At 33.8% G+C, this 17,925-nt stretch overlaps 1 protein-coding gene and 1 long non-coding RNA gene across 2 annotated transcripts; one reads left to right on the plus strand and one right to left on the minus strand.

The window, feature by feature from the left end:
- Window positions 1–3,093: 3,093 nt before the first annotated feature.
- Window positions 3,094–5,708, minus strand: LOC130052165 (uncharacterized). Its single transcript, XM_056156398.1, has 4 exons — window positions 5,687–5,708; window positions 3,913–3,993; window positions 3,616–3,757; window positions 3,094–3,255 (listed from the first exon to the last, which is right to left on the minus strand). Exons 2-4 carry the CDS (start codon window positions 3,970–3,972, stop codon window positions 3,128–3,130), a joined length of 330 nt encoding a protein of 109 aa, XP_056012373.1. The 5' UTR covers window positions 3,973–3,993; window positions 5,687–5,708; the 3' UTR covers window positions 3,094–3,127.
- Window positions 5,709–10,902: 5,194 nt separating this feature from the next.
- On the plus strand, window positions 10,903–14,517 carry LOC130052166 (uncharacterized). Its single transcript, XR_008800545.1, has 4 exons — window positions 10,903–10,971; window positions 13,709–13,790; window positions 13,946–14,087; window positions 14,355–14,517. It is a non-coding gene; the product is annotated as an uncharacterized LOC130052166 (long non-coding RNA).
- Window positions 14,518–17,925: the final 3,408 nt, after the last annotated feature.

Consider the following 17,925-nt stretch of genomic DNA (forward strand, 5'->3'; position numbering starts at 1 on the left):
TGTAATGTGCACATGTTTTGTTCTTGGTAGGTATATGCACTAAGTTATGTTCATTTACACCACTCAATTGTTTGATGTTTACATTTCTCTCCAGAGACACTTTCACCTGTATTCTCTCCTCTGTTTTGAAAACTGAATTATACAACTATTGAATATCTTGGCATGCACGCAATTCAAGAAAAACAATGCAACTTTCAAAAGAGGATGATGGTCTTCGAATGACGAATATTGAGCTCTTTATCAAATCTTTAAAACGAACATGGTTTAGAAGATTATTTCATACAGACTCTGAATGGATTCCACTGTTCACTGAAATCACAAACTGTAATATTGCCCATCTATCTTAGTTTGGACCAGAATACTCTAAAGTTAAAGCAAAGAATATTAATAATAGTTTCTGGAAAGAAGTTCTAAATATATTTTCAGATTTTCTAAATACATGTAATATATCATGCAACACAACCCCAGGAGATATTTTAGTGGGACCTTTATGGTATAACAATAAAACCATGATCCAAAATAGGTATGTTTTTTCAAAGTCTTTGTATGAAAAGGGGTTTACTATTGTAGGTGACTTGTTTGATGGTAATAGCAACTACATGCGTTTTAAAGATATTATTGAAAATCTTTCTCTTAAACTCCCCTTCGCTTTTTATGAGGGAATAAAAAGAGCAATTTTCATTCTTGGCCTAATGTTAAACAATACAAGTCAAACTCCACTGCAAGACCTTTTCAGCCAGACTTTATGAAAATATTGAATAGGAAAGGTTCTAAGGCAATATATGACATATTTTTGTCTTCCCATAAGTACAATAAACCAAAGGGTGAATCTAAGTGGACTAAAGAACTCAAGTTAAAGGAAGATCTTGATTGTGATTAACATTAAAGACATGAACATGGTGAATACCATTTATCATTTAATTCAATATTACATTGCAGTGCTAGCATTGTATCATAATAAGTTAAGAAGAAAAGAAAATGATATGCATGTGTTTTAGGAATACAATTTCCAACTGATCACAATTATATTGGTTTCTCAGCTCGTCACAACCAAACATCAAGGAAACAGTACAAATGGAGGAACAGACAGATATAAGAAATGACAGAGCTCCTGGACGTGTAGTCCAAATCCTAGAACCCTGATGTTGATTGTTTATAAAGTTACATTAACATCTAGTGACAGGAGCGCGGAACAGTATACTGGAGTGTCATTGAATGTTTCCACTATCGCTACAAACGATTAGAAAATATTCATAAAAATATGGGGACCGTTATTTTATATATATAAGTGTATTATAAATTAATGATAGAATGTTGTCATTTGTATTCTATTGAAGCATAATGTACTGGAAAATTGAATGTTTTAAAGTTTCAAATGCAAATTACTACTACTGTAATTTATAGTATATCATGAAAGGTGAAAATAACGAACAGTGATCAATCTCATGACTCCTATAAGCAATACATAATTGAGAGTTGGGCAAACAATTACCTGTCTTCTCACTTGTTCTGAATATTTCTTGGAATAATTATGAGATTTTACCCTATTAGAATACTTTAATATCAGTTATTTCGATATTATTACCAATACATGATCAATTCATAGCATAATAATGGCAGTGGTGATATTCGGATACTCATGATAATAAAGCATAGCCACCAATCAGAGTACAAAAAATGCTAGCTTTGAAATATCTAGACAACTTTTACACAGTGATCCACAACTACAAAATCGAAAGGAACTAAACAGCTGGTGGAAAATGGAAAATTGCAATAAATGAAAGACAAAAATATGAAAAATCAAATATATGTTAATGATTGGATAACAAGATACCACAACGGGGGCGATATCTGACATGGTGCGATACTTTTACAATACATTTTTGTGTAGCATGAATATAATCTATTCCTAATGTAAGGGAATATAAAATATTGGCATTAAATTTCAAACAACATGAAAACTTACAGCTACAACATCCAGACACCTTTTTGTCCCGACTGGTGCACCAGCACTCATGCATTGTAAGGATTTAATCTTTGTCTCGTTACATGAATGCAGTCTGGTTGAATGGCATCTATTCCGTGTTTTTAAGACATTTGTACACTTTTAATATGACTTAAATTGAATAATCTGAAGGTAAGTCATACAATATCGCAAGCACTTGTTCCAGGTAATACCCTCAGTGGGTGATGGAATGACTATAGTTACTCCGTTTTTGTCGACGATTAACAAGTTCTGTAGTCATCGTGATCAGTGGCGGATCCATTTCTTCCGAAAAGGGGGTGGGGCTAGTGAGAGCCAAGTAATAGCCAAAATACTCAGCCATTTCGAGTGATAAATCTGAGTTTTTGCTCACATTATTTCTCGTGGTGAAGGGGATATGGACTTTTAAATCCGCCACTGGTGCAGTTATTCCCAAGGTCTTCTGGTACTTACAGGATATTTAGTCCAGTAATGGCTGTGACCGGTCAACAGGTGATGCTTACTCCTCCTAGGCACCTGATCTCACCTCTGGTGTGTCCAGGGTCCGTGTTTGCCCAACTATCTATTTTGTATTGCTTATAGGAGTTATGAGATTGACCACTGTTCGTTATCTTCACCTTGCATAATAGTATTACTGGACCGAATCATATTTCGCCAGGCCAAAATTCTATATACGGCAAAGTAAAACACGTTTTGTTTGATATTTTTATTCATGATTATGTTCAAGTGGTGATCAGAAATACAAATTACCTCTAGCTTTAGTTCCACAACTAACTAAACCAACAAAAGGAACATGATATCCATCAATCAAAAGAAAGAACTTAGGATCTGGCACTTTCCATGAAAATAGTCGATTGAAGGAGTTTTTTCCATCATTTAAAAACTTGCCGTTATATTTACATTTTAAAACCGGAAATGTATAGAGCTAACCAAATCTGAGGGCGCATGTAAAATTCAGGTAAAGAAGGTGTTCCGGAAGTAATTCGAAAATATGTTATTCCATATTTCGAAAACTTTGGAAATATCAGATCAAGTCTGTTTTTTTTTTTACGTTAAAATCAATCCCAATCAGCTGATTATTCAAAACAAATTTTGATAGAAAAGAATCAAACTGTACAATGTTTTTATTTATTAACGTTCATGCTAACAATTGCTACATCCATCACAGTCCCAAATACACGGCTTGCGTCGTTTGCAGTGATCAAAAATGCCCTTACGTGAAAGCCCAGGAGAAGGTTTTATGAATTCGACACGCATCACTTTGCCATCATCTAAATAAAGCAATAAATTCAAAATTAATGTATATATAATATTTACCCCTTCAAATCTACTTTATTCGTCTCTAATTTAGTACTCATGTACTCATGACACTAGTTTCTCAAATGTGTTTGAGTACATTTAAGACCTATCTTGATAAAGTTGGGGAACACGTTTGTCAAATCAGTATTGTAATCATAAAATGGTAAAAGCAACATTGATTTATGTTTATTTGATCTTTAAAAGTAAATTTAAATTGTACAGAACTATATTCATTTATATTCCAGAGTGAACATATGTCATTAATTTAAGACTTTCTTTGTAAGTAATATAATGTAATATACTAGCACTGGATAGAAAAGTAGATTGCTTACGATTTTTATCTAGTGTGTTAAAAATGGTCTCCGGACTCATTTTCTCATAACCATCTGCAGCATACAGGAATTCGGTTATGAGAATGATTCCATCCCTGTTCAAATCGTATTCTCCAAAACTACATGGAATTTGAGATCCTCTCTTAAAAAGAAAACAAAAAATGTGTTCATTAAGTTAATTACCAATGTCATGTAAAAGTAAGACGGAACACAATAGGAAGGAAACCCATCAATTAGAGATTCATTAAGATTCAAGTTATTGATGTTTTGAATAAGCAATACAAAATAGATCCTTACGTGTTTACTCAACTCGACTCCAGTCATAAGAAGGAAAACATAGAGGAATGTTGCAATCATTCTGAATTCTTGTCACCTGTCCTTAACAGAAAATTCCAAAATGTCAAACGTTTTATCAAAACTACGCGAATGAATGTATAAAGGATATAAGTCAAAAACTGTCCATTCTGTGAGAGAGAGAGAGAGAGAGAGAGAACTGATCGAGACCCGTAGGGCCGAGATCAGTTTTTCTCTCTCACATAATGGACAGTTTGAGGCTTATATCCTACTTAAAACATTACATCTTTTGTTCTAAGAATGGACAAGCTCAGGTAAACCAATTGACAATGATAATTATGAATAAAGGTATTTTTGAATAGTTTTACAATATATTCAGTCTTGCATAGAAGTCTGTTTCTTTTGCTCATTTATTGGACAGTGTCAGGTAAATAGTATTGTATTGCAGGTTTTATATTCACTCACTCCATATTACTGAGCCATATCAAAATGTCTTCCTCTGATGGGGGGGGGAGCATTTTCATTGCACAATCAAAATCTAAGGATTTTAATGAAAGTACTGCGAATATCATCTTAATGAGTGTTATATTCTGGATATGGAGGATGAGAAAGTTATGGAGCCAATTTTTGATCTGAAAAACATCGTGTTTTCGAATATTTGGATGAGGAAATAATTAACACCATCCAAAAGAACCCAATACGGCCATCTCGTGAAATGAAATTATTCATGAAAGCGAAAATAGTAATTCAGAATTAGGATATGCTAAATAAAGAAAACATAAAAAAGCGTTGTGAAGAAGTTTCGGAATGTACCTATGAATCTAGCGAAATTAAAATTCAGTATGGAAATACGTCTTTCAAATTCAAGTTTTGATGTGATATAATAATGGCCACTCGAATTTAAAAAATTGTGAATCTTAAAGTTGAAGCAGATAATTCTTCTAAGGGGAAATATCGTTTTAAGTGTTTCAGTGATTTTTCCGTGTTGATTCTTAATTGTAGGGAATTTAAAATTATATTTGTATCTGTTTGACAAACATATTGTCTTTCTCTTATTTTCAGCCTACCTGTAGACGTCTAATAAGTTATTGGGTTTACCTGGCACTGTCCAATAAGTTCACAATTACTGTTCATTATTTTTAGGAACGGACACTTATCTGTCCATTCTTAAAAATAATGGACAGCAATTATCAACTTATTGGACACCTACAGATAACCTTTTCACTACACGTGGACTTAAAAGTCTAAAAATACAAAGGACTGCGCAACAGAAATGTTTTAACAATTAGTGCGTCAAATTGTGGTAACAAGGGAAAGAGGTTGGTATCGATTTTGTTTAAAACATTTGAGGTCTTCATATCAAAACATGTTCCAATTTCTCCATTGACAGGTGCGTTAGTGTGGGAAATTCTAATACAGTTAACCCGTGGGTTTTAGGATGAAAATGTAAAAGAGAAAATTACGAACAGCAATGTATATTATAATATCTGTAACGAATAGAAAATTAGGAGTAGCGCAAGCTCTTTGTACGGCTTACAAGTTAAACAAATCCCTAGTATCTACACAAAAATCATTATACAGCCGATGTCTGTCCATTTATATATCTCCAGAATATACCATAAACATGTATGTATCATTATTTATGGAGTTCCTTTGATTTTTACCCAGATGTGTCATGATATCAATACGAACGTTTTGTTGATTAAAATTGTTTTAAACCAATTAAATAAAAAAGCCAATTTCGAGTCAAATTGAAAACATGCAAACATTTACTTACCTTTCTATTCTATCGCTTTCAAACAAAGAATGTTCGATTGTTATATATACTAAAAATTCAATCCCAGATGTTATAAATTCCCAGTTAAGTAGAAAGTAATTATCTAAATATGTTCCCCTATTTGCTTTAAAACATTTAGCAACGTGTTCAATTTTACTTTTTAATCTTCATTCACGTGACACTAAAACTATGAAGTATTGTTCCAGAGAATGATAAATTATATATATGCCATAATTCTATTTCCCGCTTCCTGATTCAAGCATCTTGTATGTTATCAACGAAATTAATCATGCAATTCGATAAATTGTGGAAAACCGGAAAACTGTTTTCCATTATATATCGGGTACATCGTACGAGTCATACTTTAAGGGTCAAGTTGAATGTTGTCTAAAGAGTTATGCTTTCTGGTTAAAATGCTTTACAAAGCTAATCAAAAATATTTTGGAGCATAGATAGTAATGTACAAACCATAAACTTTTCTAAATTGCCATCAAAATCTCTACATGCACCGTAAACAATCTATTTTCACGCAAGTTACTTGAAAATTTGCAAGAAATTTACTTAATTTCACTTCCAACTCTTTCAAACAAACAATCTTCGACCAACAGTGAACTCGAAATTCATCATTTGCTTCATAATTAGATTTTGTATTGAACAGTCTCATCTAAATTCAACATTTTTCAAATCCTATGGTGTTATAACGATGTAATTTACACACACAAACTGCCATTGGGTGCACTGGTGCCTGGTATGTTTCATACCATTTGTTAGGCCATTCTTTACGGAATGAGTTTGACTACGGATTACTTCGTTTACTTGATCAAAATGTAGGATTCACAGTGGATGGGACCGGTCGGCAGGGGATGTTCACTCTTCCTGGGCATATAATGCCACCTCTGGTATTCCCAGTGGTTTATGTTTGCCCTACTCGTAATTTTGTATTCTTCATAGGAGTTATGAGGTTGATCACTGTTCGTTATGTTTACCTTTTTATTTTCCATTAGTGATATGACAGAATCAGAGAGACGCAGACGAATGAACGAGTTTATCTATTTATGAAATTGGTGCAGTGTGATTCTTTGAATTGCAGTAATGTAGTTTATGGAGTGTTTTGCAAAAAATGCATAAAATTGTAAATGTGGAAGAAAATGGGGTAACTTGGTGCGAAACGCATATTGTTTTGAATTTGTCTTTTATTAGACGAGAATCTGATGATCCAGTTGTTATTCATTTCTATATTTAGGGCTTTCCACCTTTCTGTGGAAAGTCCTATTGTTATTGTTCTGTTTATTATTTTCCTGCCGTCAAAAAAAATGTTCGTCTTAAGACTTATCGAAAAACTTTATAGTCCATCATATAGTACTTTTTGAGAAACGAATACAGTTCACCCAACGTAATTGAACTTTGACCCCTTACGGAGTTATTGGACCTTTCGCAGAAATCATTGTTATCGCTTCTACTTTTTAACCGTAAATGATAGGAAGATGAAACCTTTTCTAAAGCATAGAGGGTAATTGATAGAAGCGAAGAATTTCAAATGAAGGGATTCGGTGTCCCCTATAGGGAGTTAATGCCTCTTTATGTTTTGCGATTTATTCGTAAAACATGTCGAACTTCAGAACGGTTTGTCGTAGAGACATGGGACCAACTGGAATATGATACTTGACCTTTGACCTTGAAAATGAGGTCAAGGTCAAAGGTCAAGGTCATCAGAAAAGAGGAAAAATAACACTTTTTATACTCTCTTTCCTGCTTAAGATAGCGTTGAAATTTTATATGGGTAAGTATTGACTTTTTGATTGGTTTTGATAGTATGCATTATAACTTTGAACTTTGACCCTTCTGTGAATTTCGGAGACTCGCGTTGAAAACCTTGTTATCGCTACTCCTACTTAACGGAAAGTCGTAGAGACATGAAACCTTCGCTAATGAATTCACAGTAAAATCCTCTTGCAAAGAAAAAATAATCAAAGGGATACGAAACCCCTTAAGCATAGTTATTGCCCCTGAAAGTTTCCAATATCATTATCTAAGCCTATAACTTTTATATTAATATAGATAGAGACATGGGATCATTTGCATAAAGACCCTTGACCTTTGACCTTCAAAATGAGGTCAATGTCAAAGGTCAAAGTCATCGTAAAAACTATTATTTTTATTTTCAAGGTGGTTTTGAGTTTCTAGCATCATCTTAAATATTCTTAAATATATCTTTTTAAATCATCACAGGTGGAAAGCCCTCTAATTGTTCGCGAACAATTAGGATTACTAGTCTCTATTTTCATTGTATAGATGATTATCCTGTAATAGGAATTGAAAAACTTTGCAAAGATGACATTTATCGTCGCTTTAGAGAAATTTTATGGATTGATTGATTGTATATTATTTAACGCTCGAGAATATTTCACTTATATGGCGACGTCACCAATGCCGATGAAGGGCTGCAAAATTTAGGCCTATGCTCGGCGCTTATGGCCTTTCAGCAGGGAGTGATCTTTATCGTGCCAAACCTGCTGTGACACGGGACCTCAGTTTTTTCGGTCTCATCCGAAGGACCGTCCCACTTAGTCACCTCTTACGACAAGCAATTAAGGGTATCTTATGGAAGAAATTAAATGCTTATGTACTATTTGGAATAAACAAAAGGAAACATTTTGATCTTTCATAATCGATGTCTTGTATGCAATACCTGAATTTAACAATTTAAATGTATAAATTGATGTATTTACGATTAACTACTTAATGTAATATTTCATGTTTCTATTCACTTGGGCCAAAAGGTGACTGCTTTGTAAACAAACATTTCTAAAATTTTGCAACATTACTTACCAAATATGTAATTCTACGTATATTCATATCTCAGGATGTGTCCAGGGGACTGTGTGAGAATTGTTAATTTTTTTTCGCTTAATATCAACTTTGACGATACTTTTCAATTATAATACTCACTGTGACGTCATAGTACTTTTGAGGTCCAAAGTAGTCTTGCATTACGTTGTTATGACATATAAACACGACTAAAGACCAGTAACACGATCGAAATAATTCTCAAGAAAGTATTTAGAGATTTTATCTAATTTTACTGCGACACACACACACACATACACACATATAATTTCGTAGACAATTGTGTTTATTTTTGCAGTTACTGCCCTTACACAGGGAGTAGGGTGGGTGCTTACCGAAGGGGTCCTAATTTTTCAGATAAAATAGTAGTAACATATAGGGTATCATAAAGCCAAAATCTTTATTATGGGCTAAGTTTTGACAGGTTGTATCATATCTCCTATAATAACGAAGTTTAGTTTCTTCGATTTTACGAAGAACACTTTTTAGAATATATATTTCGTTAATTTGAAGGGATGGGGAAGGGATATAGACCTAAATCCAGTATTTGATGCTTAATTCTATCCAAGTTATGATACAATTGATATCAAAACTTTCATGAGTAATCTGGAAAAAATAACAGACACCTGGAAAGAAAAGCACAATGAAACCAAATATAAATACAATCGGGTATTTAACATTGCTTTCAAAAAGGGAGAGACAATATGAAGTTGATTTCACAATTGTCTGAAAATTCTTGACATGCAAAATCAAACAAATCTAACGAAACCTAAAAGCTCCACATTCTAGATCATGGGGAAGGAAGGGATGGGGTGGTGGAGAGGTTGATCCTGAACTTCAATTCAATACTTCCTTAAATTTGAAAATATTTCAAATAGTGTGTATACAGTTCGTTCTTTAAATTTTATAGATCCACCATAACTCAACATTACTATATAAAAAGGGGACAACCTATAGAACAAACTTTGTTTGTAATGATGACAAAAATAGTAAATTGTCGGAAAAACAACACCACTTCTCTCTCTCTCTCTCTCTCTCTCTCTCTCTCTCTCTCTCTCTTTAGCTCTCTCTTAACGAACTTGATGATTTTTGTTCACTTTTAGTTCAGGTTGATTTACACAAACATTAATGTTCAAAAGATTGAATCTCTCGCGTACGTTAGAAAACATATTTCAACAGAAAAATGACATTAAAGATACGGATTCAATATTTATTATAACATGTTCCGTTTATTGACACCTGATTATCTAATTTGCTCGCCGTGTGGAAGGATTTCAAGTTAATAATTCCATGCCGTTGTAATTTCTGGAATATTGATTGTGTTTTAGGTCATCGAAAATATTAACACATAATAATGAAGAATTGCTGACATGCTAAAGGCATCCTTAACCTCATCTAAAGATATTGAGGGCTGCGAAAAATCACATGCTGGACATACATGTATAAATCTAATAAATGACTAAGAAATTTGTACAGTCATATCATTTGTAATTTGTCAGTAATTACACTTAATTTCTACAAACATTCCTTGATTGGCATTTGATTACACTCAGAAATAGTAAATATCTATATATTTCTTATAATGATCCACAGGAACTCATTATGGTTATGACATCTTAGGGTACTAGATGGAACGGCAGAACATTCCATTTTAACAATATTGAAACACAGTACTGTGGACCTAACTGTTCAAGTTCACATATTTTCACACAAAACATTCATACTTCATACATTTAACTGCAAAGTATGCAGCAATTAATATCACGGCATGATTCATATGTTTTTTGAATTACTAGACATTAGCACAAATCCATGCATGTTGACTAGATGTTTTACTCACAAAATGTATATAGAAATACAATCACAGTATGTGAATTGCTCAGACTCAGTGCCTTGATGGATTGTTTAAAGTTCGTAAGAATTACCCTGTATTTTGTCGAGTAAACTATGTGTAAATATATTGTTTCCGGTACAGGTAGATATTTTGATGCTATATTTAGAATAGTTTATTATTTGAAAATGACTCTTATTGAACCAACATATCTTTTTCATTAGCTTTGTGAATATTTTAACCCGAAAACACAACTCTTTAGATAACATTCAACTTGACCTTTCAGATATGACACATAAGATACATGTGATTTATAATGGTAAATACAAGTTCCGGTTTTCCACAATCTATCGAAGTACATTATTAATTTCATTGATAATAGTAACAGTAATTGATAACAGTAATTTGTCATTCTCTTGAACAATACGTCATAGCTTTAGTGTCACATCAATTCAGATTAAATATCAAAATGCAACAGCTTGCTGAAATAGGGAAATATATTTCGATAATGACTGTCTACTTAACAGAAAATTTATAACATATAGGATTTAATTTTTAGTATATATAACAATCGAATATTCTTTGTTTGAAAGCACTGGAGCATAAGGTACGTACACTTCTTGCATTTTTGTCAATTTATCAAAGAATTACATGTAGAGAGGTTACATGATGAATATGTATTGGTTTCAGCTAACAAGGCTTGTAGCAAAATTGTCTTTGTCTCTAAAGCTTATTTTTACAACTATAGTTTAAACTTACTTGGCTTTAATTCTACATTCTAGGCACATGATCCCACCTATGGTGTTTCCCGGGGTCCGTGTTTGCCCAACTATTTATTTTGCATTGCTTATGGGATTTATGAGACTGATCACTGTTCGTTATCTTCACCTTTCATTTAGCAATCCTACTTAAACTTCAAGTTAACCTTCAGAAGATGAAAGTCTTCAAAATCCCGCTTTAGTTTTACATACATTTGATATACCAGTGAATGGGACGAATGAATGAAAAGGTGAAAATAACGAACACTAACAATTGGCAGGAAACATGTCCAACAGCAATTTACCCAATGACATGTTCTAATGGTAAATTAGATCGCTATAATGACCATAAAATTTGCGAACCGTTGCTTTTAAACGACACCGTTGAAACCCATGTAACATCAACGTATTTGTTAGTTGTAACATCAACGTATTTGTTAGTAGCCTGTCCCGATTTAAAAACTGACCATACAGAGAACAGGCTCTTGGGTATAAAATCAGTTGAGAAACTTAAACACTATATGTAGATGATAAAGGAGAATTGCTACCTAAATATGGGAAGTTGAAGATGGAAAAGTTGAAATTGTCCCGTTCATGATAAAATAGATAGTTTGCCGTTAACATCTATGTTAAAAAAAATGCCTAAATAGGAGGCAGATGTGGGAGAATCTATGTTGTCTTTAATGTCAAGATCACGGGGTCCCTGCATGTCAGGCCAGGGCACCGTCTTTGATTGTACACAATACGTGTTCTTATAGGGCATGGTCACGATCTGAACTCATATGAGGTACATGTACCGTAGCTATAGTGGATTCCAAAACCCTTACAAACAGACACATTGCTCTATCTAGTAAATGTTCGTCCAAGTCCCTATCTTTACCCCGTATAAATATATCAAATGCTTTAAAAGAGAAGCTTCAAACGTATTGGGCCACAACATATGCGAGAAGTGATGTAAATCAAATGTGGATCTTAAACAATCCAAGAAAAACTTATATTAAATTTGAGGAAATGACAAAAATTTTCTAAAATCAACAACATCAAAGCATATGGCTTTTCTAGACTTTACACAATCATTCCTTACTGTAAATCAAAGAATAGGCTTTTTGACATCACAGACAGCTGCTTCTTTAGTAATAATGGAATACGGAAATAGTCGTATCTTGTGATCAGTCATCCAAAAATACCTTGTCAAACATCACTCTGATTCTTAGCACAACTACTCTCCTCGCGCCGGTAAGTGAGGAAGTTTCCCAGTTTACTTTCGGAAGGTCGGTGGTCTCGTCCCAGGTACATTGTATCTGGGTTCTCTCTTCTACCAATAAAACTAGGCGCCACCTTATAACTGAAAAATTGTTGAGTGTGGCGGAAAACATCAATCAATCAATCAACTCTCCTGTTGATATTAAAAAGACGCCAGAGTTCCTTATTGACAATATCTACATAGTCTTTGGTGACCTGGTCTTCTAATAGTTTGTTTGAAATTCCACGGGCACAAGATAATCTGTTTTATCATCTTCTAAGACAGTATATATTCACGACAAAAGAAAAGTTCTTGCTGTGGTAATCAGCTCGACATTTAGATATATTGACGACGCTTTATATCATACGAACACTCATTTTCATTCACACATGTATCTCGATTCAATATAACTCAGTGAACTCGTAATACGACACCATGGAGTCTTCTACAAATCATTCATACTATGATATTTTATACAACATAGATGATCAAGAAAAACTAACAACTCAACGTTATGGCAGGAAGGGTGGTTTTATCTTCTCAACTTTATGACAAACGGAATGATTTCAGCTTCTCCGTCGTCAACTTCCCATATCTATATATGTAACAATATTCCATTATTACCTACATTTAGTGTTTATGTCTGAAAACTAATTTAATATACAAGAGTATGTGCGCATGATAGGTTTTTAATCGAGTCAGGCAACTGGCAATTAAGTTGATGTTACATAAGTTTCAACATTCTCGTTTATAGGCAACATTTTGCAGATAACGATCTACATGTAATTTGCAAATACATCTTGTCATTAGGTAGAATACTGTCTTACAAGTTCCATACCAATTGTTAGGGCGTTCTTTACATATTGATTTTGATTGCGGATTACACCGTTTCCCTGATCAAGATAAAGGGTTCACGACAGGTGTGACCGGTCAGCAGGGGATACTCCCTCCTCTTAGGCACCTGATCCCACCTCTGGTGTGCCAAATTGGCCTACTTGTTTGTCCTACTCTTAATTTTGTATTCTTGATAGGAATTATGAAATGGATTGATGTTCGTAAATTTCACTTTTCATTTTAAACCTAGAATAAACCGAAAACAGAAACGTAATTTATGCTACTTTTATGACATATTTTTCTATCCAAACCTCATCAAGTTAACTATTGGAAACTCCAAAACCAGCATATCTGTCAATGGAGAATTTGAAATTTTTTTTGATATGAAAACTTCAAAGGTTTTGATCAAAATTAATACTCACCTTTTTGTTGTCAGAATTTGACGCATGGATTGATATTTGTTCGAGTAGTTTTGAGAAATCATTTGACTTTTTGAAATTTTCTGTTAGGGACTGGTGACAAGAGATCAGAATGATTGCAACATTCCTCTATGTTTTCCTTCTTATGACTGGAGTCGAGTTGAGTAAACACGTAAGGATCTATTTTGTATTGCTTATTCAAAACATCAATAACTTGAATCTTAATGAATCTCTAATTGATGGGTTTCCTTCCTATTGTGTTCCGTCTTACTTTTACATGGCATTGGTAATTAACTTAATGAACACATTTTTTGTTTTCTTTTTAAGAGAGGATCCCAAATTCCATGTAGTTTTGGAGAATACGATTTGAACAGGGATGGAATCATTCTCATAACCGAATTCCTGTATGCTGCAGATGGTTATGAGAAAATGAGTCCGGAGACCATTTTTAGCACACTAGATAAAAATCGTAAGGAATCTGCTTTTCTATCCAGCGTTAGTACTCCTCTAGACTGCAAATGACAGGAAATTATAGTCAATACATTGATTCTTTTTTCTTTTTTTTCACAAAGAAAGATTCAGATTGAAAACAGATGTTCACTCTGGATTACAAATGAAAAAAAAAATAACAGGTCAATTGAAATATGATTTAAAAGATTAAGAGTACATAAATCATCAGATGTTTTGATAATTTTCTGATTGCAATACTGATCGACAAATTCATCGTTTTGTTTAGATGATGGCAAAGTGGTGCGTGTCGAATTCATAAAAGCTTCTCCTGGGCTTTTACGTGAGGGCATATTTGATCACTGCAAACGACGCAAGCCGTGTGTTTGGCACTGCGAGGGATGCTCAGATTGTTAGCATGATCTTTAAGAAATTAAAACCATTGTAGAGCCTGGTGTTTTAGTATTAACGAATTTTTGTTCAACAATATCGGCTTAACATACATTTCAGAGATGTGTTTAGTGTATCCAATGTAGTAGAAATTTGGGATGGTCAAAGGTAAACAACTTAAATATTTAATGTCAACAAAACTATCCTGGTAATAGTAATGCATGGATTCCGGTTTCGACTACCAGCCAAGCTATGTAATCTTTTCCTACTACAGATTGTGGCTCGGCCAGCCTGTCATAAAAAAACCGAATAGCGCAACTAAATTATTTACAATTTACGTAAAACAAAACATGTAAAATAATAACACTACTCATGTTACTAATAAGGCATACGGGCTACAGCTGATTTTCCGTGCTTATCAAAGTTCATTCCATGACTCAAAAAGGAAATCTCAGTGTACCATCCCCCCTCGAAACAACATGTTTATACTTCGGTATCCTTCGTGTTGTAGTAAATATTATTTGATAGCAAGAGCAGTATAATCAATATTAGGACATACCAAATTCAAGGTAAATATACATCTGAACAATGTCTGATATTGATAGACCCTCCATATTCCCAACGACCGTCTGTTATAATCTCGAAGTCAGATCACATTGATGAACGTACGTGTATCATATAAAAAAGATCCGAACATTGGTAATTCTGGTAAATCCCACAAAGAATATAAAATTGAGAGGCAAACACAAATCCCTGGATATACTAGACGTGGGATCAGGTGCCTAGTGGGAATGGACATTCCCCTGTTGACTGATTATGTAATCATTTTTGGGTGTAAAGATAATCCACAAGATGGTTAAAGCTGACATGAATTGATATAGTATAATTCTATATGTCCGCCATATTTCTCTGCTAATCCGCCATATTAGTTGAAATTTCTATTGTTATATGTATCAGGGTTCGCATGGTATATAAGGGGACGAGCTTTGCTACGCTTCACTTCACATCAGTGTCTTCGATTTACCTGTGCGGGTAGCTTCGACAGGTAACACGTACATCTCCGATACTAATTTATAGGACATCAAGCAGAAATGAAATCACGTTTTGGAACACCACGTAGTGCTCAAAATTATAATAAACATATCGTACAGTAGTAAATCATTGTAAATATATATATTTGGATAAATATATATAGAATGCCTTTTCTTTACGTGAACGTGCGTACATTTGCAGTAAATATGTCAAAACTATACAAAAATGCGGAGAAATATTTCATCGTTTATCTATTGATAAAATAGAATAAGCAAAGAGTATACAATCTATACTATTGACTATTACTTCAAGTAAAAGGCAAAGACATAAATACTACTGTACTTATAAAAATGGCATGTATGCTCGCCATGAAAACACATCGAATGCGGACGACTATTTACCTGGGCCTACTCGTAATATTTGTAAAGGACCGCAGATGTACGTGTACACTTGTCGAAAATACTCTAAGTAGTAGTAAAACTCCCTTTATTTGCATAATCTATGAAACAAAACGATAAACTCCATTTGCATTCCAACAGTAAACAACATTGTCCATTGTACAGACTGCGACACACTTAGCCCGTGCCGATCAGCTATCTTCAATCAGGGGAAGTATCAGAGTATAATATTTACCCTGTATTGTGCATGAATCCTTATACCATATGATTTACTGGTCAGAGTATTGCAGATTTATAAATCAGGAAATCATTTAGGTACATAAATTTACATATACAACACTGTACGAGTGTATGGGATGAGAGAGAGAGAGAGAGAGAGAGAGAGAGAGAGAGAGAGAGAGAGAGAGATAACGACGAGAGAGAGAGAGAGAGAGAGAGAGAGAGAGAGAGAGAGAGAGAGAACCGATGATCTTGTAATAATCGTGCTCTTATTAAGACAAATGATATCGTTAATTCAATAAAGAGAACAGTACTAGTAACTCAATATTGCTCTCATTAATTGATAATACAGATTTATTTGATTCATTTAAAGCACGCATTAATTAAACATATTTTTAAATAATGCTATTTTCAATTACTTCATTTTATGCCAATTTGGCGCTCAATAGATCTTATATATCTATGCCATTTTGCGTTATTACATTCTGCGTCGAACTCGACGCAATTTGTACTAATGCAAAATGTAATAATCGAGTTTATCATATGCGTCGTTATCAAACATCAAGAGGAGAGGACAAGAGTATCTGTCACCCACCTTTGATAACAATATTCATTTTTTGTTAGTTTGTAATACAAATAAAAGATACATTGAGGGACAACCCCTTCCCCACTTACCCCAGCTTGAAAGTTCTGATATAATAGTAGAAGACACACACCACCACCAATTAAGAAAATGAAGACATGAGGCACTCATAGTAGAGGATTCTAACCACCCCATCCGACCCCCAACGGTTGAAGAAAATGAAGTGTAGGGGGACATTATTGAGGTAGTCCAAGTAAAAGACTCTTTAACCCTTCACCCCACTTTAGGACTTTGAACATCGGACAAAACATTTTGGTTTGTTTGGGTGTTTTGTTTTATTTTATTGCTGTTTTCGTTCATCTTTTTTAATTATTATTTTGAATGGCAAGAAATTTTGAAGAATCCAATTTTCCATCTTCCCCCTGTTGTACCCCCCCCCCCCCCCATATGAAAAATGACGATGCATGTCTGGTTAATACATGTACATTTTGTTTTGCAACACATGCATGTATACTAATTGTATGGTGCATGTAGAATTGCACCCTTTACCAAGTTTTCCTTCATTTACACAGTGTAAGGAATGGTAAACCAAAATCACAAAACAAAATGCATCAAGACCAAGATATTTTCAATCGTAGGAACTTCATTCATGAATACATAAATACATGTATTCAGAAAAATCGCATGCATGCATTGCAGGACTATAGCATTTGTGTGTTTTAACGTTTCTGTAACATGCCATAATGATTACTTTGAGGCTTGAGTGTAATTTATTCATAAATATTTTCATTTCGTAGATCTGGCGCAATGGCCATACCGCTGTACATAGAAATTTCAAATTCAAATGTATTCGATAAGATGTTAGTATGCATAAATCAGTAAAATTCGTGTTGAGCTTTTATTTGATATGATACAATGTCAATATACTGTAATGCATTAGTAGGATATGCAGAAGGCAAGAGTATAAACAATTTCTTTTTTCATTATCAGTATCAATATCTATATGATCACGAAAAAACATCATATAATTTATATCCGGATTCATTTATACCGATTTAGATATCAATAAAAACAAAGCTGCATAGTTTGGGAGAGGGGTTTCTAATGAGTCTGATGAAATTAAAAGAAGGAACCCAACATTTGCATTCAAACTAGATATACTTCAACATGAATTCATTTCTGCTCTGACTGAAAGCATGATTCTAAATTCCGGAACTAATCTTGCATACAAAATAATT

The sequence above is a fragment of the Ostrea edulis genome, chromosome 2, assembly GCF_947568905.1.
Source record: "Ostrea edulis chromosome 2, xbOstEdul1.1, whole genome shotgun sequence".
Taxonomy (NCBI): Eukaryota; Metazoa; Mollusca; class Bivalvia; order Ostreida; family Ostreidae; genus Ostrea; species Ostrea edulis.

Excerpts from the sequence above, each read along its gene's own strand:
- LOC130052165 (XM_056156398.1), bottom strand. The coding sequence starts at position 3,972 with ATGATTGCAACATTCCTCTATGTTTTCCTTCTTATGACTGGAGTCGAG. Across the intron at positions 3,758-3,912 it reads GAGTCGAGTTGAGTAAACAC|AGAGGATCTCAAATTCCATG; the intron begins GTAAGGATCTAT and ends TTTCTTTTTAAG. Across the intron at positions 3,256-3,615 it reads TAACACACTAGATAAAAATC|ATGATGGCAAAGTGATGCGT; the intron begins GTAAGCAATCTA and ends TGCTTTATTTAG.